This window comes from Triplophysa rosa, linkage group LG23 (assembly GCF_024868665.1).
Source record: "Triplophysa rosa linkage group LG23, Trosa_1v2, whole genome shotgun sequence".
Lineage (NCBI taxonomy): Eukaryota > Metazoa > Chordata > Actinopteri > Cypriniformes > Nemacheilidae > Triplophysa > Triplophysa rosa.
In genome coordinates, this window is record NC_079912.1 from 17017613 (window position 1) to 17041762 (window position 24150).

Below are 24150 nucleotides of genomic sequence, written 5' to 3' on the forward strand. Positions count from 1 at the left end.
TCACAAGAACTTTTTGAATATTTATTATTGGTTAGATATTTGCAAAATCTAATGACAAACATAAAGGGTGACTAATCATAGGTTTATTGCAAAAAAATAAAAATGACAATACGTAGATATGATGTTTCAGATGGACAGCAGCGATGTAAACTTCATCTTCAAGTTACTCTGAGAGTTTACTTCACGAGATTGTACCGTTTTATTTGAGAAAAGTTACTATCAAACACACTAAGGCCGTTTCTCAATTCCAAGAACGCAAAGAACGGACTTGTGTTCTCGTGGAGACCGGTCTTGCGAGGCAGTCTCGGAAGAACAAACTTGGATGGACACGCCGCAGTGACTTCAAACAGGTTCCGTTCGCGCGCAAGGCTGCATTCGATGCAGCCTTAATATCGAGAACACATCCGGGTACTTTCATGCGTTCTCTGTTCTTGTGTCCTTGAGTATTGGAACCGGACTTTGACGGTTATTGATGACGTAGAGCGAGAACATGAGAACACAAGACCGCTGAAGAACGCATATATTGAGAAACGGCCTAAAACCCTAAGGTCTTTGCAGCAACCCGCCAAAATAAAAGTCTCGTTCATTTGAACAAATTATGGCACAACTACACTACACTAGTATTCGGTAGTATTAACTATAGTAAATGAATAAACTGTAGTAAATCATGTAGCATACTTTAATATTTACTACAGTAAAAGTAAAAAAAGACTATGGTATCAAGCAATTTTACTAGAGTTTACAATAGTAAATGCCTATAGTAAAATAACTGCAGCAAAATATTACCGTATTTTTTATGTGGGAAATTTATTACTATTTTAAAATAATAAATCAAAACACAGAATCCAAAATAAAACTTGTAAAAGTTTGGGGTAAAAAATGGACCCTAGTATTATTCACTGATCTGTGCTCTTATCACAGGAAACAACAGATCAACCTTAAACCCAACTGGGTCGACCACGTGCACTCCCATTTCTAATGTAGTTATTCTATTAAAAACGCCCACACAGATCTGGGAATCCTATTTGCCCTATCACAAGACAAAAGCATTTGCAAGAGAGCGTTGTGTGCGTCAGTGTATGCGATGTGCATTCTTCTCCCCCTCCCACTGGTTTGTTCCAGATGGTTAATGGTTGCTGGTTTCCACAGCGTTCCATCATTTCTCTGCTGGTACACTGACTCTTGTGCTTCACTGGGAGAAAGTCATAATGTGCTTCTGGGAATTGACGGACCCTCACATTCAACACAACAGTGTATGGCAACCTTGCTACGACTAGAGCGGCTCTCTGATCAATGCAAAACGCCTGCTCGTGCTGAGTGCCAGGCTGCTCGGTCATTGGATTTAAATCTGTAAAACAGATTTCATGTTTAAAATAGAAGGTCAGGTGCAAGCCCAGTCTCAATGGCTCTCAGAAAGGTTTAGTTACGTCATAGACCAGCAAGGGATAACTGGGCCATGCTAACCACCCAACCTCCTGTCTGCAGTCACCTCAATAGATCATGTGATCTGTGTGTGATGTGTCTGTGCTCGAACTGGTACTGTAGTCACTGCATTGCATTTCTGCTTATATAAAATAAAGTTGATCTTGAAGTGTGCTTGTGCCACAAATTGACAAATCTCATAGAAAACATATGACCTAAGGTCACAGTTATCATGGGGGGGGGGGGGCTTGGCAAAAATGATAAGACAAATTTAAAGGTGCAGTGAACTGGCCGTTTTTATTGTTTAATACTATTGTCTGATGTCTACTTATGACGTTCGCGTGGTTTTTACATTCGAAAACATCAAAATCAATAAGTAATAGGCTATTTTCTACCCTGGTTTTGAGGCCGGCTGGAGAAACGCTCGGTTTTTAAGGGCGGGCCCGGGCCGCATAGAAGACTTGGAAGTAAACGCCCACTGCTGTGATTGGATAGCAGTTTGCTTAGTTGACTTAGTTGGAGCCTTCTGTGAATTTGGTTAGACACGTAACGTTAATTGATTTTACTTAAATTTACGGACTTATTTCCCGGATGTGATGGCAAGGCTTTGCGTATAGTTTGTATAGCCTATAGTTGTATTGTGTTTAATGATATATGACCGTACATGTCAGCATTCAAGACCCGCGAACCGGACAGAAGATCACCGCGATCGCGGGTCTCAAATGTTATAGTTTTAATGATAAATAAAAAAAACGGTAGACTCCCGGCCAAAACGACAGTGTTGGCAGATATGGATATGACCCGGCACCAGAAATAATATCAAAACAGCCTCCATTATTCGCAAACTGTTGATAAAACCTTGAAAAATGATATATGAGCCCGCCAAATCACAGAGATGCCGATTACAATTGTTACAAATGACTAGAGGTCCCCAGCTAATACTATCAGGGCATATCAAGTGATCTCTAACAAAGCAATAGTGACGCATAGTACAAATATGTTTTACTCGCATAAGATTGCTGCGCCATTCCTATCGGATGCAATATTGACGGCACGGCACAGCTTTTTAATTTTAGTCTCTTCGCAAAGACTTGTTCAAGGAATCCGCGTTGAAATGAAGCGAACAAACGCTCAATGTTTTCCCCCCGTGAGCTCGAACATCTTTAAAAATGAACTTCAACCACGCATTCCTACTGTCGGTTATGCAGCGACTGTGTTCTTCCACAAGCAGGCACTGCACAATATTTTGCGATCTTTAACGGCATGATGCACACTCGCTCTATCTGGTTCCGTGCAGCTTGTGTTCAGTACTGTCATGGCGTTCGCTGAGCGTCGTGTCAATAACAGTTGTTATTTCAGTAACAAGGGCGTTTTCAGGTGTGACACTTACAGGATGTTCGCTTGAATACGATTCCCTCTAATATAACAAAAGCTCGGGTTAAAATTGTGATCCTAGTTCCCTGCACCTTTAATAAAAACATAGTGCAGAAGAATGACAACAAAATATCACAAGGATTAATAAGGATTTCTATGCATTTTTGTATATTAGAATAAAAATAGATATTCCATGATATGCTGGGGTTTGGATTTTTTGTCAAACAATTTTGTCCAATAAAAAGATTTAAATGTTAGTATTTTGTCCATTATGTACCAGACACCTCATATTTTCATGGTTTAATCTAACCTGAAGGGGCATTCAAAGCATATATTGCACAAATATGTCCCCTGGACATCACTTTTGACCACTACTGTACATATGAAAATGCCAAAGCCACTGGGGACATCAGAAAATAAGGGACTTCACTGAAAACTTTCAAATGTAAGCCATTTTAGTTGGTTAGTACGAGAATCCTAAATAACAAGAAACTAAAAATCAAGTGCACCTTTAAAACATCCCACTCAAATACGGAGGTTACACGCTCTACATACCAGTTACGTTGCAACTTGCTTCAGAAAACGGAACTCTGTATTTCAGGGTGAAATGCATCATTAGTTACGACGCGGTTTTTCGAGCTGCCACCCTGGGAATTATCAGGGCACTGGAGCGAGAGCGGAGCAGCTTTTTCCACATGTGCACAAACATTCCCATAGGTTGAAATGGCACTAACACACACAAAAACGTGTGCATGCATGCATATAGACAGTTTATGTTTAAGTGAACGAATTAGACAGACAGCTCATAGACAAACAATATACAACAAAACTGTCAGAAGAAGAAGAAGAGAGAGTGACAGGAAATGAAAGGTGGTCAAAATAGTTCACCCAAAAATAAACATTCTCGCCATCACGTATGACTTTCTTTCGGGGAACACAAAGAGAGAAATGTTTATGCACAGGAAAAGCTCAGAAATTACCAATAAAACACAGAAATTACAAAAAAATTTGAGAAGTGGTCCGTAGATCTCATTTCCTTGCAGGTTTTTTAAGATTTAAAGCTGCAATCGGTAACTTTTTTGGTAAAAATAACAAAATTGGTTATTAAGCAACTAAACAAAAAACTGTGTCTCTGTACTTTATCAATTTGCAATTTTATGTTTCAAACACAGAGGGCGATAGAGAGGATTATAGAGTTATAGATTGCAGATTTACCATAACACATTTTATATGTATATTTAAAGGGATGGTTCACCCAAAAATGAAAATTCTGTCTTCATTTACTCACCTTCAAATTGTTCCAAACCTGTAAAAAATGTTTTGGCAGTAAATGGGGGATGAGTTTGGTTACTGACTATCTTCCTTTGTGTTTAGCAGAACAAAGAGATGTATACAGGTTTGGAACAACCTGAGAGTGAGCAAATGATGACAGAAATTTCATTTTTGGGTGAGCTGTCCTTTTAATATATGTTCTATGTAAAACAAAGCTGTTTATCTCAGGTTAATTAAAAACTTGACGCTGAAACAATTCTTTCCAACGGTGTTGATTCGAATCAGAGAACGAGCAAGAATAGACTACGAATAGAAGCACGGCACCAGTCCAGACACGATTGAGCGTTTGTAAAAAACGGATACCCGTCTATTCTAAACTACACCGCTCGTTTAATCACACAAGAGTTGAAATTATCGACCCATTATCACATCAGCAAAACAGGAAGCTGGCACGCATGCACGACTGAACCAATCTGCCAAAGAGGAAGTCAAACGTACAAAACCTGACCAGCCCATTAGAGCGCAGACGAATATTAATTCATGATCATTTATATTATCATAGCTTCCTAAAGCATGTGCCGGCTCGACAAAACTGAGATCTGATTGAGCTTTGCGAAAAGGGATCTTAGTGCCTCGGGAGAACGCAGATCAACAGATAAACAGGTCCAGGATAAGAGTGAGATTTATTTTGTGGTAGACCTCAAGCAGGAAACACCTGTGGATGGCACCATGCTTTCTCACGTCACCCCCTACATTCCCAAATGAGACGTTTATACGTATATACTGTACATATTATAAAGTTTATAAGACGCAAGTTCGATGTGAACCACATTTATTTATAAAATTCATCCAAAAACAAATCATCCCTGAACATGGTGCATGACTTATGATTGCGTAATCACAAATAGACTGAAACGTTCCGACTTCGCTCGGGTGCTCGGAGACCATTGTGAGCTGTTCAGGTGGAATATGACCCACACGCTGTACTGATACCCAAACTCAGCAGAATCTAAACCCACAGAGAGAACGTACCATAACAAAACCGACCCTGTGTAAGTATGCAAGCGCCATCAAGCACTTTTCCAGAAACACTCCAATGCATCTTTATCAGCGATTTGAAAGCAGCTTTGAACCATTAGAACATCCATTTGCCAGTTTCAAACAAAATCAATGTTCCAGCTTTGTATGAGCAAAAGATGTGCATACAAGGTCTATGGTGAACTTGTGACTCCAAGCAGTTTTAATTGGTACCGTTTAAATGGTCCCTGGCTCAGACTCTCCTTCGTGTAATCTTTAAAAGGTTAAACAAATGTACTGTATTACTGTAGACACCATTAAATAGACTGACATTAATTAAAATTATAATTACATTCACAATGTACTGTAATACAGCGAGACCCGGTATGAAGTTCCGGCTCATGTCTGACCGGAGAAGCATTAGGTGTCATAGACTCATGCAACACATACTTGCGCTGTCATCAGTGAGAAAAGCTGAGGTGCTAAACTTTGTTTTAATTTGTTACAATAAATTCTGTACTGCAGCTCAAAAGAGCCTGAGTTCAATTTGTGCTGCTTTGATACTGCAGGGCTCGCACATGCGACCTAATTTCTCAATGGTGCGACTAAAAAAAATCTGAGGTCGCACCGGTGCTACCAGCCGTTCGAGGGAAAAAAGTCTCTGTGAAAGTCTCCCTGTGGTTCAACAACAGACACATTAGGCCCATAACGTGGTCTAAACCAATCAGAGATAGTGAAGGGCGGACCCCCCTCTGATTGGCTGTGGTCCAGATATTCCTGTACGCGCGCGTGTGTGTGTGTGTGTGTGTGTGTGTGTGTGTGTGTGTGTACGTTTGAAAATGCTGTGCTGCAGTCAGACAGAGAGGTGAGTAGCCTATAGGCCCATCAGATAAACAGAGTGGATGTAGCCGCGGATGATGAGAGAAGATGAAAAGAACGATTGACAACTTTTTCGTTAAGTATGTTAAGTTAAGGCCTGATCTGTCCGAAAATCATAACAAATGCTCTGACACGCTAGACTGCGACTAAATGGTCTCATATTGCGACAAATTTTCCTGCCAGTGCGACAAGTTATTCTTAATGGTCGCACCAGTGCGACTGTCAAACTGATCAATATATAATTTTTGCGTATTATAAATTTAATGCGCAGAAATGTTATATTGCGCAAACTGCACATTCAGTCACTCATTTTCGTCTCCCCTCCTTCAACCATTCACTTATCTATCAGTGCCCCGCCCCCAAAGACGTAATTCGCGGGTTACGGGTAAGAGGCGAAGGACCGAAAGAGCAGATGAGTGAAGCGCTCAATCTTGCAACTTAAATAAATATGCAGAATACAAGAATTTCCCCGGCTAAGGTACAAAACAGCAAAGATAACGAAATGTGTTGCAAGTATTGTATGCATGTGAAGCTAATGCAGGAAACACGTGTTTAAACTTTAAGCACTGAACTATTGTATAGAGATCTCTAACAGTCGCTATTGATAGAAGCCAAACGTGTATCAATGCAGCTTTCATGAAGAATAAACACGAAAAGCCTTCAGGTCTCGCGGGTTGTTTGAGATATGCGCGCGCCCAGAGAGTCCGAGCACAAAATACTAAACAGAGTTCTCTTTCACGCCTTCTTACTCTGAAACGGACATATTAACACAAAATAACCTAAACATTCCCATATTAACAAGAAACCTTGTAAAGGTATTCAGTTTGTTTCGTGACCAAACAGTTGGGAAACAAAACACGTGTTCCAGTATATTGCGCGAGCTCTTAAAGGGGCAGCAGCATAATAAAGATCTCTGTTTATAATGTTCTTCAAACAACAACGGACGGGCCCAAAAACACTCACTGATATTAAAGGAATTGTGTTCTCTTATAGGACTCGTTCACAACAAATAAAGGAAGAAAATAGCTTTAAGAAAGATGTGCTTTAAATATGGTAAAGTGTTGAAAGAGAGTTTACATATACAATAAAAATAATTCAATCATAAACAATGATTTGTATTAATTTCTAATTGATTTATTAATGTATTAAACACATTTTAATGAAGTTTTAGTGGTTCTTTCTTATTACCTCACCCCTCGACTCTGGTGCTAGCAAATTAAGGGCTGGTGCCACCTCTCTCAAGTGTTAGTCTAGAGCCCTGTTTTCTTGTAGAATTGTGCTTCAAATAAAGAACTTTATGTTGACAAGATTGTTAGTTAATCATTTACAAGTCAATATTGCCTATATGGACAGCGATTTAAAAAAAAGTGAACTTGTAAAACTGCGGTGTTAAATGCGATGCAGTCGAAAATTTGGGTGCACCTAACTTTTGTGCTGGTGCACCTAAGAAAAAAAGTTAGGCGCACCAGTGCAACCAGTGCAAAAAGTTAGTCTAGAGCCCTGTCTGGTATTATTATTTTACAGTGATACCGACAGAAGAGCCCAAAAGTAACTTTCACATCATTGTGTGTTTGCTGGATTTAATATTAATCATATCTATCCTATTTGGTTTATGTTTATATTAGGGCTGTCAAAATTAACGCGTTAATAACACGTTAACGCAAATTCCTTTTAACGGCACTAATTTTTATTAACATGCGATTAACGCAGCACGCATTTTCTGTTTGACCCTTGGCCTTGCCTGTAGTTTGAGAAAGTAAACGATGCAGCAGCAAACAGAAATGGAGAAATAAATAGGTCTTCTGAACGTAAAATTCATATATAAAACGATGTCTGATGGTTCTGTCGACAAGACTAAAGTGATCTGCTTTTTTTGTCGATGTGAATTAAGCTATCACCGCAGCACGTCGAGTTTAAAATATCACTTGATGGCGAAGCATACAACTGACGCAGAGAGCTCTCCTCCTTGCGGCAGACCACACTAGATTGTTTTCAGCAGAGACGGATGGACAACTCCACAAGCAACAGACTCACCACATCGATAGCTAAATGGGTGGCTACAGCATGTAGGCCAGTTAATGTAGTGGAGGACGAGGGTCTACTTGAAATTATTCGCATCGCATCTAACGATTACACATATGAACTACCTTCGAGAGCCACTGTTACAAGCAAGATTCACGACTCTTACGAAGAGGAGAAAGCGAAAGTCGAGGAGGCGATAAGACAGACAAACACGGTTGCGCTCACCAGAGATTACTGGACTTCCCTCAGTAACCATAGCTACCTGGGGGTCACGGCTCATTATTTTGACACACACTGGAAACTACGGTCGTACGCTTTGACCGTCATGAAGACAGACGAGAGGCACTATGCTGACATTTGCGCTGAGCACTTTCTGCAGGTAGCCAGACAGTGGAATATTGAATTCAAAATTAGCCCACTGACCACCGATAGTGCACGCAACATGATTGCCGCGGCCAGGCAGCTTCCGTTCGAGCATATGCCTTGCATTGCACACAGCCTCCACCGAGCTATCACAGTTGCGAAAATGTAAACATGCTTGTGTAAGTAAATAGCTCAGTGCAAAGAAAGAAGTAATGGGAACCTGTGTTTTTCCTGTTTTTTTTTCATGTGTTTAATAGACATGTACAAGTTATTTGAAAAACATCTATGACCTTTGAAACATGTCTAGTCTTCATGCTCTATGTTGAGTATGGTTTCACTAATAAGAAACAATATACATTTGCATAAAGCATCAATATTTGTCCATGCCCATGTTAATTAGAGTATTAAAAACTTGAAAAGTATTCATGTAAGGTACATTTATAACGGATAAAAATGTGCGATTAAGTTGCGATTAATCACGAGTTAACTCATTACAATCATGCGATTAATCGCGATTAAATATTTTAATCGATTGACAGCCCTAGTTTATATCCATGTAAACAATTTTATCAATTGTAAAAAGTGTTAAGTGTTTATGTCAGGAACACCCTCTGGTCATGCTCAACTGTTAAAAACACATTTCAATTTGCACCCTCTTAAGTCTCTCAGCACCTCTCTGTTAAGCATTTACCCTCCCTAGTGCCATTAGAGGAAGTAGACACTTCCCTCTACCGTGAGCCAAAAAAAAAGGAAGTGACCTCACAACACTGTTAAGTCTTAACACCCTGCACACTATATCTATACACAAATTGCTTAAATTAAAGGCAGCATTACACATTATCAAAAAAAATTGTATCGAGTTCTCAAAAAGGACAAGCAGTTTGTTGGCCTATAAGATTGCGAGATCCAATTAAAGGCATATTTCACCCCCCCAAAAAATTCTGTCATCACTCTCATGTCTTTCAAAACCTGTACATAACTCCTTCTTTGGTGGAACGCAAAAGAAGATATTTTGAGAAATGTCTCAGTGGTTTTGTGTCCATACAGTGGAAGTCAATGGGGCCCAATGTTGTTTGGTTACCAACGTTCTTCAAACTATCTTATTTTGTGTTCTGCAGAAGAAAGAGAGTCAAACAGCTTTGGAATTACATGAGGGTGAGTAAATGATGAAAGAACTTTCATTTTTCAGCGCACTATTTTCGCGCCTGTCAGTATTTCTGAAAGAAAATAGTCAATTTACAGTAAAAAAAAGAGGGCGAAAAAGAAAAGAAGAAAATGCAGAAAATTCTCAGAGTGGTTAGAAACGTCCCATATCACACATGACTGGTGCTAACAAGCATGAAGCGCTACAACGCTAACAAGCTTCCATGGATTCCTCGCGCCTGAATTTGTGAGAATCTGCTGGTGAGGTTCACAGGATCCCTTGTGCAATACGGCACTGAAGTACTGCTGTCATTGCAGCACATATGTGACGGATATACACAATCTCTCTCTCCAGTACTGCAGCTCAATGTGACCAATAACCTTTCGGTCCGCACACACACAAACACACAAGCTCTCCATCCCCTGACAGTCAGCGTTTGTAATCGCCTGCTGAGTTCAGCTCAACAAACACACACACGCTCCAAAGTAAGTGTTGATAGGAACTTATTCATGCTTAAATGAATACGAAGGTCTGGATGCCAGCTGTGTGACTCAGAGCCCGTCCACTAGTTCCTGCAGCGCGAGGTCAAGAGAGCAAGCGCTGAGCTCGGCACTTACCCTGACGAAATTGTCGGGGAAGAGGCCCCTTCGACCTTCCAGTTCCCCCTCCCACCAGCCCCCATCATCCTTCCTGATGTTACTGATGATATCACCAACAGCGATGGTCATCTCGTCATCGTGCTGGGCCTGGTAATCAAACTCCACAATGGCTTCCACTGTGAGAGACACATAGAGAAACAAACAGAGCAAGATTTTAGAGGTCATTGTTACCTACACGGAGCAGGATATGCAGTGAAGTTACAGTATTACTGTACAGATCTCAAACAGATCTAAACGTTCTCCATTCGAACTATGCAAATGTGACAATATTATTGTTGACCAACTAATACACTCTCAAAAAGGATAGGCTATGTTAAATAATAACACATTTTTTGATGCTGTCTTCACGCCTTAAACAGAGTTTCTTTATGAACTCTTCATAAATTCTTTATAAAGTCCCAATGCTGAATGAAACGTTTTTCTGAATGCTGTATTTTTTTTTGTTCCGAGTTTTATGTTTTCAAGTTTTACACTCCAGAAAAAAATGATTTTGCAGTTTAGCTGTTTTTAATAGTGATGCACCGAAACTTTGGCTGCCGAAAATTTTCGACTTCTGCCCGATTAACCGAAAATATATATCACGTGATTTATGCACAACTTGTGAGTGAAGTACGGTAAAATGCTGCTGCATCCGAAAGCCAGAGGGCGCTCTCGTGCAGAAACTCCAAATACGCACCGCAGAAGAAGACCATAACACACGTAGTTCTAGGAAATGCCTAAGGACATGTTTTTATCACTGATCCTCAATCCTTCTCGGGTATTTTCATGATAATAAAGTATATTTATAATGATCATGTTTGACGGGTGTTGCTTTTTCAAATGCACGTTATAAGCGACTCAAACTCGCACTGCTTTTAGAACGAGCAGCATTTCCTACTGATCCCAGAGCCGTGCTTCACTGACAAGCTACGCATCAATAAAATAATCGATACCTTGCATTATCGCAGCCAGCTCGGTTTCAGCAGGATTTAGTGGTAACCGCGATTAACCGTGCACATGTCTTACCGGAAATGGCATTATCGGTTTTGGCCGAAAGAAAATAATAGGCCGAAATAAAAGCCTAAATATCCCGCGCCTCTCCCTTCAGTGCTCGCACTCACTCTAGCTGTTATCAAAGGACGATCATGTAAGCGCCATAACAAAGGCTGAAACTAATAAATCTAACAAGAACAGCTCAAAACCATCGGACAGATTTCAAAATTGTGGCTGTGTTTAATGCATTGTTTCCCACAACTGTAAAAACTTAGTCATAGCTTCAGAGTTCATTTTTGTACTTCCTTTGCTATGTAACAATGCCTCAAAGTAAATGTTAATGTTGCTCGCCCATGAAATAGATGTCACTATGACGCCAGGAAGCTGTAGGTGGTTGCCATGCCGATGCTATGTGGTTTCTAAGGGGTTTTGCCTCTGTGATATCTAAAGTGGTTCTCGGTCATCCACAAATCACCAGTGTCATACTAGGATGCTATAAGTGGTTTACTTGGGTGGTTGGTTATCATCCAGAAAGAAAAGAGCTTGGGCCGATGTTGTTTCACTTATTTTCTATCATCACTTCAATAAAGCAATGAGAGAGAAACCGTACTTGAAGTCCAGAGAGACTGGAGCAGAAAAGCCCTTGGAGGCATCAGCGGGCATCAGATATCCCCTCTGCAGAAGAGAGAATTCCTCTAGGTGACACAGAGGCGTGTAATGAGATTATGCCAAAGAACTAAGAAATTGAAGCGGTGCGCTTGACTACGAGATGTTTTAAATATAGAGCCTAGAACATTTAAGGGACTTTCTTTGCACTTCAGGTGCTACTTCGGTCAAGGAAATACAGTCCTGAATATTACCAGCTTTGTGACCATGTGGGTTTGAATCTGATAGTTTGCATGAGGTCATAAATCGGCAAGGGGGGGGGGTACCATGAGGATGCGAGCTAGAACATTGCACTGATGTGTCTATGACTCATCAAACCATGCCACACATGCAGGGCGTGGGCGTGATCTCGAATGCACACCCGCAAAACACATAACAGTTGGACGCAGCAAACATCCTTTCTCAATACGGCAACTCTCGATGTCGACTAGAAGCGTGTGCATCAACAGATCAGAGCAAAAAGCGCTTCATCATTTCAGTGCAACCTGACCTCAGCTCGGAACCGTCTCCGTGGATACCGCCCCACAGAGGCATTACCGTACCGCTCTCTGCTCAGGGGCATAGATGCAAGTTCATCAGATACGTCTCTGAGGATGATAATGCAGTTTAGGCATAAAATCACATTCCACAGACACAGTAAGCTTCCTCAGATGACCCCGCAGTCTCTGGAAAGTTCCGAGTCGTGCAGGGAGAGAATCATGAGGTAGTAGAATATAAAAATCGGTCAGCCCGCAGCCATAACAAATACAAAGGTACTGAAGACGTCCAAACATCTGGTCGAACATATCAACACACACCTACACACACAACACCTACAGGCACAAACCCACGCACACAATATAAATACAGAAACGCTGCAGACTTTATTGTTATACGGAGATTCATTCATCGTTCTAAAAGGCTGATCGGGACCAAAAGGAATCTGCAGACGTTTGTGCACTGAACGAATGCTAGCCAAAATACACACAATCCACAAACACACAATGTCTACTGCGGTCTATTCATCACCTACTAATCCTAAAGAGAAAGTTCACCCAAAAATGAAAATTCTGTCATCATTTACTCACTTTCTTGTCATTTCAAACCTGTATGACCTTCTTTGTTCTGCAGAACACAAAAGAAGATCTTTTGAACAACGCTGTTAACCAAACAGGTTCACTTGCATTGATTTTGTGTCCACACGATAGAAGTAAATGGGTACCGTCGCTGTTTCTTCAAAATATCTTCTTTTGTGTTCTGCAAACGAAAGAAAGTCATACAGGTTTTGTTTGAAATTACTTTTTCATTTTGGGGTGAACTATCCCTTTAAATCACAACAATTTATTTTCGACCGTCCCACAAGCCTGAAGACCATGTTGGCACGTTCATACTCTCCTAGAAATGTTATTCTTGGCCTTGAGGACATCATAACCAATAAACTTTAAGTCTGTCCATCTCAGTTTCCTGTTTGCGATTGGCCGTGTCCTCTCTCTCTCTCTCTCGTTTTCCAGCTGTTTGAGGTCTGGATTACAGAGAAAAATGTGACATAAAACGCAGCTGCCATGTTTATGGTAAAACATCTTCCAAAAAGCCCTCCTCCCCAGTCCCACATACATACACTCCCGCACCAAGAGTACTTGAATCTCTGCCACGCGGTTTCATCTTGTTTAACTTCCAGTGTGACCTTTTCTCAACAGGCCCACACACAAACACTCACACAGAGACGAACTGCAAAGTCAGACAGACAAAAACACGAAACAACAACGCAAGCCTGTGCTTCCTGTTTGTTGTTGATGTTCTCCTTTCAGTGGTCCTGACCCTTTGCCTCTAATCTAAAGCATTACATTTTTGCATAAAGTTGAACATAAATGTGATTTGTAGAGGAGGGGTATTACTTTTATAAGCAATCAGACTTTTGACCTTGCAGATGATAATAATGCACATGACGACATTTGTCCCATAAAACTACACTCACGGAGGAATCAGCAGCCGGAATATAACATACTACAGATTGGATTCTTCGATCGATAACCTAGAAACCATCCAGAACACACCAGCAACAGCTTGACAACATTCTTTTGTTAAAGTGATAATGTTATCACTGGCAAACACCATTCACATATTCCTCAGTAATGACTACTGCAATAGTATTTGATGCTAAAAAGAGAGTGTGTATTGTTCTGGCCAACCATCTGATTCTGATGTCATTCGATTTCCCATGTTCTTACAAACCTCTCAAGCGTATCTCTCACTACTCCACCTGTGTGCTTTAAAGATTAGAGCTATTGTTTAAAACTGGCGTCATTGCGTGCCGATCATCTTCATGAGGAACTGTGTCTGGAATCAGCTGATCTGCACTGATGCGAGTCAAGTGTTTGTCCTGGTTAGACGACCTCAGTGAAAACGTACGATGACATTTTCACGCAGCACAGCACCCGAGTTTATGCAGTAAACATCAACACACAAAATCTATAATAGATGTTGATTTAATGTATGGCCCATCCATTACCATTATGTTATATAACCACTGTACCCATTATGCGCTGCATAAATCTCCTGAACCCACAGATTTTCATTGTAAGTTTAGAAAACTTTATTTCTACATTAGTGCATTTTATGTGCATTATTTCTTTTTTTGGCTAAACTGCTCAAGAATGGTACTTGCAATGGCAATGTAAAGTAAATAATAAGTGAATAAATGTAAGGCCTGAATGTAAATGAACATTGTTCCTTACTTTGATTCAGAACAAAATCAATGTTCCAGCTTTGTATGAGCAAAAGATGTGCATACAAGGTCTATGGTGAACTTGTGACTCCAAGCAGTTTTAATTGGTACCGTTTAAATGGTCCCTGGCTCAGACTCTCCTTCGTGTAATCTTTAAAAGGTTAATCAAATGTACTGTATTACTGTAGACACCATTAAATAGACTGACATTAATTAAAATTATAATTACATTCACAATGTACTGTAATACAGCGAGACCCGGTACGAAGTTCCGGCTCATGTCTGACCGGAGAAGCATTAGGTGTCATAGACTCATGCAACACATACTTGCGCTGTTATCAGTGAGAAAAGCTGAGGTGCTAAACTTTGTTTTAATTTGTTACAATAAATTCTGTACTGCAGCTCAAAAGAGCCTGAGTTCAATTTGTGCTGCTTTGATACTGCAGGGCTCGCACATGCGACCTAATTTCTCAATGGTGCGACTAAAAAAAATCTGAGGTCGCACCGGTGCTACCAGCCGTTCGAGGGAAAAAAGTCTCTGTGAAAGTCTCCCTGTGGTTCAACAACAGACACATTAGGCCCATAACGTGGTCTAAACCAATCAGAGATAGTGAAGGGCGGACCCCCCTCTGATTGGCTGTGGTCCAGATATTCCTGTACGCGCGCGTGTGTGTGTGTGTGTGTGTGTGTGTGTGTGTGTGTGTGTGTACGTTTGAAAATGCTGTGCTGCAGTCAGACAGAGAGGTGAGTAGCCTATAGGCCCATCAGATAAACAGAGTGGATGTAGCCGCGGATGATGAGAGAAGATGAAAAGAACGATTGACAACTTTTTCGTTAAGTATGTTAAGTTAAGGCCTGATCTGTCCGAAAATCATAACGAATGCTCTGACACGCTAGACTGCGACTAAATGGTCTCATCTTGCGACAAATTTTCCTGCCAGTGCGACAAGTTATTCTTAATGGTCGCACCAGTGCGACTGTCAAACTGATCAATATATAATTTTTGCGTATTATAAATTTAATGCGCAGAAATGTTATATTGCGCAAACTGCACATTCAGTCACTCATTTTCGTCTCCCCTCCTTCAACCATTCACTTATCTATCAGTGCCCCGCCCCCAAAGACGTAATTCGCGGGTTACGGGTAAGAGGCGAAGGACCGAAAGAGCAGATGAGTGAAGCGCTCAATCTTGCAACTTAAATAAATATGCAGAATACAAGAATTTCCCCGGCTAAGGTACAAAACAGCAAAGATAACGAAATGTGTTGCAAGTATTGTATGCATGTGAAGCTAATGCAGGAAACACGTGTTTAAACTTTAAGCACTGAACTATTGTATAGAGATCTCTAACAGTCGCTATTGATAGAAGCCAAACGTGTATCAATGCAGCTTTCATGAAGAATAACCACGAAAAGCCTTCAGGTCTCGCGGGTTGTTTGAGATATGCGCGCGCCCAGAGAGTCCGAGCACAAAATACTAAACAGAGTTCTCTTTCACGCCTTCTTACTCTGAAACGGACATATTAACACAAAATAACCTAAACATTCCCATATTAACAAGAAACCTTGTAAAGGTATTCAGTTTGTTTCGTGACCAAACAGTTGGGAAACAAAACACGTGTTCCAGTATATTGCGCGAGCTCTTAAAGGGGCAGCAGCATAATAAAGATCTCTGTTTATAATGTTCTTCAAACAACAACGGACGGGCCCAAAAACACTCACTGATATTAAAGGAATTGTGTTCTCTTATAGGACTCGTTCACAACAAATAAAGGAAGAAAATAGCTTTAAGAAAGATGTGCTTTAAATATGGTAAAGTGTTGAAAGAGAGTTTACATATACAATAAAAATAATTCAATCATAAACAATGATTTGTATTAATTTCTAATTGATTTATTAATGTATTAAACACATTTTAATGAAGTTTTAGTGGTTCTTTCTTATTACCTCACCCCTCGACTCTGGTGCTAGCAAATTAAGGGCTGGTGCCACCTCTCTAGAGCCCTGTTTTCTTGTAGAATTGTGCTTCAAATAAAGAACTTTATGTTGACAAGATTGTTAGTTAATCATTTACAAGTCAATATTGCCTATATGGACAGCGATTTAAAAAAAAAGCGAACTTGTAAAACTACAGTGTTAAATGTGATGCGGTCGAAAATTTGGTGAAAACTTTTGTGGCGCACCAGTGCAACCAGTGCAAAAAGTTAGTCTAGAGCCCTGGATTTGTATACATAGGAAATTAAAAAGATAGTTCACCAAAAATGAAAATTCTGTTATCATTTAATTACCCTCTTGTCATTTCAAGCCTGTATTACTTTCTTCCGCAGAACATAATAAGAAGATATTTTGAAGAAAGTTGGTAATTGAACAGCACCGGCACCCATTGACTTCTATTGTATGCACACAAAACCAATGCAAGTGAATGGGTGCCGGGTAACAACATTCTTTAAAATATCTTCATTTGTGTTTTTTGGAGGAAGGAAAGTCATACAAGTTTGAAATGACAAGATAGTGAGTAAATGATTACAGAATTTTCATTTTTTGGCGAAATATCACTTTAATGTCAATGTTCTACCATTAAGCAACACAAAGGTGTATTTGCAATAGTACAGTATTATAAAAAACATATAATAGAAAACATTATAAATATATCAAGCAATCAATGGATGCAAAGGTTTTTAACAGGGGTGTGTGTGCACGCATGTGGGGACGACACCAGGTAGTTAAGGGTACAGCGCAACATTGATGTGCCAAAAAACAATCACACATTAATTTGCAGAATTTGTTTGGTACAGAATATACCTTTATAATAAATAAAAATGTAAAAAGCCATACAAAACTAGAACAGATCTCGCCTCAAAACTTTTTTTTTTAAACTATGCGATAATAATAAATTATTTTTACAAACGGGAATACAAGCACGATCATTACCAATGAACTACCAATAAAGTGACTTTATTTACCGCATGTAAAGGAGGAATGCAATAAAGCATCTTACCATTTAAACAGTCAAAAAGTCCCTTTCACCTTTATTTCCTGCGCACTCTTTCTCCGTCCTCCTGACACGCACGCTTGCTTTCAGTGCAGAGAATGACAAGTTATAAAAAGTCTGCGCCGTGCTTGCAGCTATATGCGGTGATTTTGGTTATTTTACTTTATTTATTTATTTTGTTTCCTGCAGCGCAAAGTTCAGTCTAAGTAACGGACTACGTGCATTTAAAGAGAAGGTGTTAATTCATATTTGAATGTCCAAACATGAAGTAAGTGACAAATGTTTGGAAACGGTGTACACATTCATTTGCGAGTCATCTGCGGGTGTGCGCGGAACGTTCTCGTCACGGCACAGAAGATGCGGAGAGACGCAATCCTGCGCCGGGTCATAGCCACACCTCGCGCTCATATGCGCCGGGGGTTTCGGTACCCAACACTAAAAATGTCCCATTTCTTTACATCATAAATAATATTTATATAACCAAAATGGCATGATCCCCATTGCATAACACCTCTGCGAAGATTAGACTATGAGATAGGTAGTCGAATCAGGCTCCTTCTATCGAAGCATCGAATCTTCGACGATTCGGGGGTCATCCCTAGTTTTTAGTAGAATTTATTTTCTCAAAATATCCCGGGGCCATACTGGATTCCTCTATTGCGTGTTTCACATTCAGAGAAATAAAAACAAAGCTAATGTCATTCCAGCCAAACCATTTCATGCACCTATTATCAAGGTTGGAAATGGGGGACGCAGGGGGACAGGGAGTGAATCTGAAGGAGGGACGGTGTTCCACCTCAAAATGTAGAGGTTTTCCATCTATGAACTCTGAACCACAGTACAAATATGATAGCAAAAAACTCCTGCAAACCCTTTCTGTTCAATTATGCACACATATCCTAATCAGTACATTGCGAAATACAGCAGAATCTAACAAGAGCCTACTACATTCACAACACGACTGTGATCAATAGCCCCATTTCAAATCATGCATTCCTCTATATATTCAGAGCTGTGGCCTGCATAGGAGAGAGACACTGTCCTTCCATCTGAGCTTAAATCAGCTCTGTCGTCACGGCAACAGAGGAAGTAACGGTGACATACATATGCACGAATCAGCTGATTTAATGTGGGCGGGCGAAATAGATGACTTTCCATCTCACCTGACCAGGGAAATAAATAAAGGCACACAGCCAACTGTAACGGTATCATCGCATATCATTACCACGGGAACCCTTGTGAACACCCAAAACCTACAAACTGGCCAAATAAAATGTTGGGCGAAATATCTACTTCAATGTAATGAAGATCGTAAGGGGTTAACATAAAATTAAAATAGACCTCATTTCATTTTCAATGACAGTATGACACCATTCTGCCCTTCATTTTTTTTAACACCCGCAGATACATATAACAGAAGTAAACACATTTGCAAATGTTGCTTCGTGTCTCCGTTTGCCTCTCCGTGACCTTCCCTAAAAGCCATGTCACGTGCTGGTGTAAGACCACGAATATGACTCCTGTATCACTCAAGAGTTAAACCAGACTCGTGAATCCACAATCGAACCCCGTTTGGGCACCAGACCAGAAGTAACCCCAAAGCTGATCATACAAAATAGGTCAAATACACGGTAAGTCCGTTGATAAACAAATACAGTATCATGAATTAGCTATTCAACCTGCCTGATCTTCTTGAGTCTTTGCGGTTCCACGCAGAAGAAAAAGGGAAGATCATCTTATATGCATGACCACATGCGGCTCACCATATCTCTGAAGTTCCCAAACTATTTCATCCGAACCGCTAGTGATGAGAATAATGATTCGTTAGAGTGATTCGTTCTTTTTCAGTTCGTTCACCAAAATGATTCGTTCACTGATTCGTTCAGTGACCATTTCTATAATACGCCAGCAGGTTGCGAAAAAGAGTTGTGTTATGTCAACGAACGTATTAATGGACGTATAAACTGATTACAGGCTTTATTAAAATGTGTGTCTCTGATCTACTCATTAAATAAAAAAAGTCTAAATAAGTGGTTCAGATGATCAACGCACAAGGTTTTTCTGCAAAATTAAAAAGTTAATTGTTTGGTCATTTACACGTTCATAAATCTGGGATCATGTTAAACGTGAAGTTTATGTATTTTAAATAAACAAGCGTGCAAAGTAGCCTACATGTAACTGCGCTTTGCATCCGCTTTCTGCTTATTGCTGAACGAGACTCACATGCTAAATGAGCGACCTCTAAATGAATAAATGTACCAGTTCGTTCAATTCGTTCACGAACAAGATCTGTCTCTCCCGTTCAGACTCAACAGAGACTTGGTCAGTGTGGGCGTATTCGTTCAGTGGAAGATCCAACCAATTACCGTCCCTTCACAGCCGGAACTGGAATGCTATTTGCTGACGTGACGCGAATGAGAGCTAACCAATACTTTTTTGTTTTACAGATTTTAGAGATGCGTGACATGAATTAAACGTAATGAAGTCGTTTATATTTTAAAGAAGAATAAATCATACAAAATGCACACAAAACACCTGTGCTTGCAGCACAATATGTATGCTATACTGAAGGCATCTGCAGTGATACATTTGTTAAAATGTTTCATCGCTACTGCACAAACTTTGCATTACAAAAAAAAAGTGTTTTTGACTTGGTGTATTAAAGTGACATTTATTGCACAAACTAACTTTTTAAACTGCCAGTGGAAGAGATTTTTGAAACATGGGCATACGATATTCATAAAATAGATGTACATATTCATTAAAACCTCTCCAGTACTGCATGAAGTGACTAACACTAGTCAGTCAAAACCTTCACATCTTGAATGAAGCAATCTCCCGCTTAAGAAATCAGCGATTACTCTACAACACACATCTCTTTTCTCTTTTAAGAAACACGTTTTATGAGGAAACCTTCTTCTGCCTTGTGATACATTTAAACCTCAGAAGTCTTATGGGATTTTATACTTTCACTGTACATTTCCCTTCAAATGATAGTTCATGATAGTTTACTTACCCTCTTGTCATTTCAAACCTGTATGACTTTCTTTCTTCTGCAGAACACAAAAGAAGATATTTTGAAGAATATTGGTAACCGAACAATTGCGGTATCACTTCTATTGTTTAGACACAAAACCAAGTCGATGTGTACCGGTTTGGTTACCAACTTTTTTTTAAATCTTCTTTTGTGTTCTGCAGAAGAAACAAAGACATACATGTTTGATATGACAAGAGGGTGATTAAATGATGATCCCTTTTAGAACACAAAATTATTTCAAAAGAAATATCTTCTATATTGTTAAGCCCTTTGGATATTTGGATAAAACACACAGGTGCGTTCTCATTACTCAAAGTCTTGTGATATGCATGCAGTAATAAAATTATGATTTTTTTGTTTCCTGTTTCCAACTATCACAAAACTACGATACGGAAACTACACTGTAAATACCTTAAGATATGGGGAACTCTACAAAATAAAGACAAACATGCCTACTTCCTTGTTCTCTGCTAAAATGCAATGAATGATGAGACAGCACGATACAAATCAGACTGTAACACTTTCCAGAATCCACAACTAAAAACACATCATTTGGTGGTAAAACTTAAAAACCTTAAATGCGGTATGATAATTCATAGGCCTTTTACTAAAAAAGCGTATTCAATTCGAAACTGATGAAACATGCATGGAAGTAAAAGAATGCAGTCAGTCCAAGCAGGTCATCGCTGAACCAGAAATCACGGGTGAATCATGTGAATCCTCTTGTCTTCAGTATTTATATTTAAGCTTGGCCTGTTAAGAAGATTTCATTATTTAATCACTTAAAAAATGTACTAAATAATTCAGATATTTGTGTCGCTAGGAGTGTCTTCTGAGAAATTGCTGGTTCAAAAGACGTGTTTATCAAAGCGAATAACTTGAAAGTGTTCAGATTTTTTCTGAGTTGGTTTTAGTCCTTTTATCTGCATATATAATGTGTGTTTGTACACACAGACAGCTGGCTCCAAACCATTAATATCTGTAACTGTTGTATGTTTCAGCAGTAAAATTTGTAAACTTGTTCCTAAACACCTTCCAATGGTCTAAACACCGATGGCCTTCCTCCCTAAAGAATGCAAGCACTGGTACAGTATGTGATGGTGGTATGCTTCACCGTGCCGATTACATTTTTAACACGTAACCCTGTTGATCTGAAGGCTTTGATGACTTTCGCCAGAAGATCTGAGAGACGTATGCACTGAAGTGTTTTGTCAAAGACAAACCCAAACCTCTTGTTGATAAGCTCATCGCGGGTGAGAGCATATAACCGAAGCATCTGTTTTATCAGAGCAAAGCCAGATGTTACTTTTAATACGGAAATCTTGTAAGGATGCAAATCATGAACGATTCTCCTCCAGTCTACAATAATTGGCCACAGAGTCTGAAATATGCTCATTTGGCTTCTGCAGCTGGTAGAGAATTGCTATAGTCTGGCAGCACAAAGGTCATGGGTTCAAAGCCCTGGAGAACACACAATAAAATGTACATCTTGAATGCTTCTGGATAAGCAACTGCCCAGTGCCAAATGCATTAATATTTACTCATCTTCTGTCATAAAAATTCTACACAATTTCACAAAGGTGTGTTTCAAATATTTGACATGTTGCCTGTCCTCCTGTTTACTGTAAACATTTCATGCACACTCACGTTATACGCCAAACCCTTGAACAAAACACAACAGCTAGTTAACTTAGATTAACTTAGAACTTAAGTAACTTAGATGCTAAAAACAGCTGCAGCTGTCCAGTAATCGACAGTGTTGCGCTCGTGAGCGTCAGGGGAGGGCTTCTGTTTAAAAAACAAACCAGAAACATCTTTATATTTCTGACTAAAGAATCACTTAACGCAATGTCACACTGACACTATTTAAAACCGTTTTCTCACAGCATGTGGTGTTCAGGACTGTTAACAAATCCAAACAGTGATGCATTTACACCAGACTGAACGCGACGCGTTGTTACGTCATAACACAAAAGAAATACGCAAAAGCGCGTTCCGACTGCTTCCTAATGAAACAATGTAGCCACATCTGTGTAACGGGCAGCTGGAGGAGAGCAGGAAACCTCAGCGGGAAATGAAATTCACTCCTTAACTCTTCATTGGCCCGAGGCAGCAAAGTGGATGAAAAAAAACATGTAAACGTGTCCACATCTTGAAATGATCAGCTTCGTTTTCTTTCTAACACCGTTACGGTGTAGTAAAACTGACATCAAACACGAGCGCGACGGGCGTTAACACCTTTAATGATTCTATCATAGTTATCAGAAATGTTTTGTGTCACACTGATAGATATTTTAATCCAATATCTGAATAGTCTTTCAACGAATCGGTTGTACTTACCCATTTATGAACTTGTTTGCGCGACGTGTTTGTCTAGGAGAGTGATATTTTCAATGAAGAGAGAAAGATAAAAATCCGCTACTTTCAGGAGATGCGACCTCAGTACTGATCGGAAATACTGCCAACAATCATTCAGAAAGGAGGAACGCGGCTTCTAAGCATATTTCTAAAATAATATATACATCTGCCTCTCATTAAAAGCGCAACAGGGGCAGAGACATCAATGCAAAGGGGGAATAGGTGATGTGGATGTTGCCCCGACCGTAAATCGTCTCGCAGTCTAGCCTCCGTCGCTTTCGAAACTCCAGCCTGCCGTCACTGCGCTCTAGAACTGAAAGATCTCGCGAGAAGTAGATGGACGCTCTGTAATAATAGAGCTCGTCATACGAGACTTTCTATCGCCCGTTTTTTTAATAAGTGGGCTGTGTAAATCACTTCTAAATATTTAAAAAACTTATTTATATATCTATAGACTGCCTTTAGGTTGTAGTTTAATCAATACATATTATAACAATCAAACATAGATGTTAACCACGGTATAATTTCATATGTTTGGGTTACTTTTAAGAACCTTTTGCATTCGTAAAGAAATGTAGAAAATGTTACGATGTTTTAATACGTAAACGTAGTGTCAAAGAACTATAAACTATAAATATGTTAAACTGGTAATTATAGATAATGTGTATGATAACACATCCGGAAAAAAAAGTAAATATATGCACAAAGCACTTTACAAAGTCGCTCTAAATTACATTTGCTTCAACAAAAGTAAATGCAAATCTTATTTTGGTAACTAATTTTGCATGCAAATTCTCTCTTACACCGTTTCAATAGTCACTGCTGCCACCCCGTGGCCAGTTTAGGATACGACCAGTGCACCTTTCAAATCATGTTTATTCACGCGCCTTTAATAAATAATATACAAATTTAAAACCGCCCATTTTAACTCTCTTAATTGACTAACGGGGCTTAACAGATCCACCCTAAACCCTGTAAAACTTACAGGTTGGGATGGCTACAAATCACATACACAGCCATTAGAATGTGCTTTAGACAGCAGAAAGTGCAGTCAGCTTGTGGGGAGCAATGGTGTGGAAAGCAGGAGAAAACAGACTATTAAAGTCTAATAACACAAACAGGACAGGCATACAGGTGACGTGGTTAATATACTACTGCCAGAATGCTTCAGGCCCATTGTGGACATATTCAGCGTATATATTTTGGCCACAAGGGGGTGTGTGTATCAATTTAGCAATTGTACTAATGATCTTGTAGAACCCTTCAGGCC

General features: G+C 39.7%; 1 protein-coding gene across 2 annotated transcripts in view; it reads right to left on the bottom strand.

Annotated features, from left to right (window-relative positions):
* sh3kbp1 (SH3-domain kinase binding protein 1) overlaps nt 1-23183 on the bottom strand; it is a 42157-nt gene extending 18974 nt beyond the window's left edge. For both annotated transcript variants that reach the window (XM_057322993.1, XM_057322992.1), the window contains exons 1-2: nt 22863-23183; nt 10111-10268 (exon numbers count right to left, since the gene is read on the bottom strand). In XM_057322993.1, coding sequence (XP_057178976.1) covers nt 10111-10268; nt 22863-22866 — 162 coding nt within the window. In that variant the 5' untranslated portion in view covers nt 22867-23183. The remainder of the gene's footprint in view (nt 1-10110; nt 10269-22862) is intronic.
* Between the last annotated feature and the right edge of the window lie 967 nt (nt 23184-24150).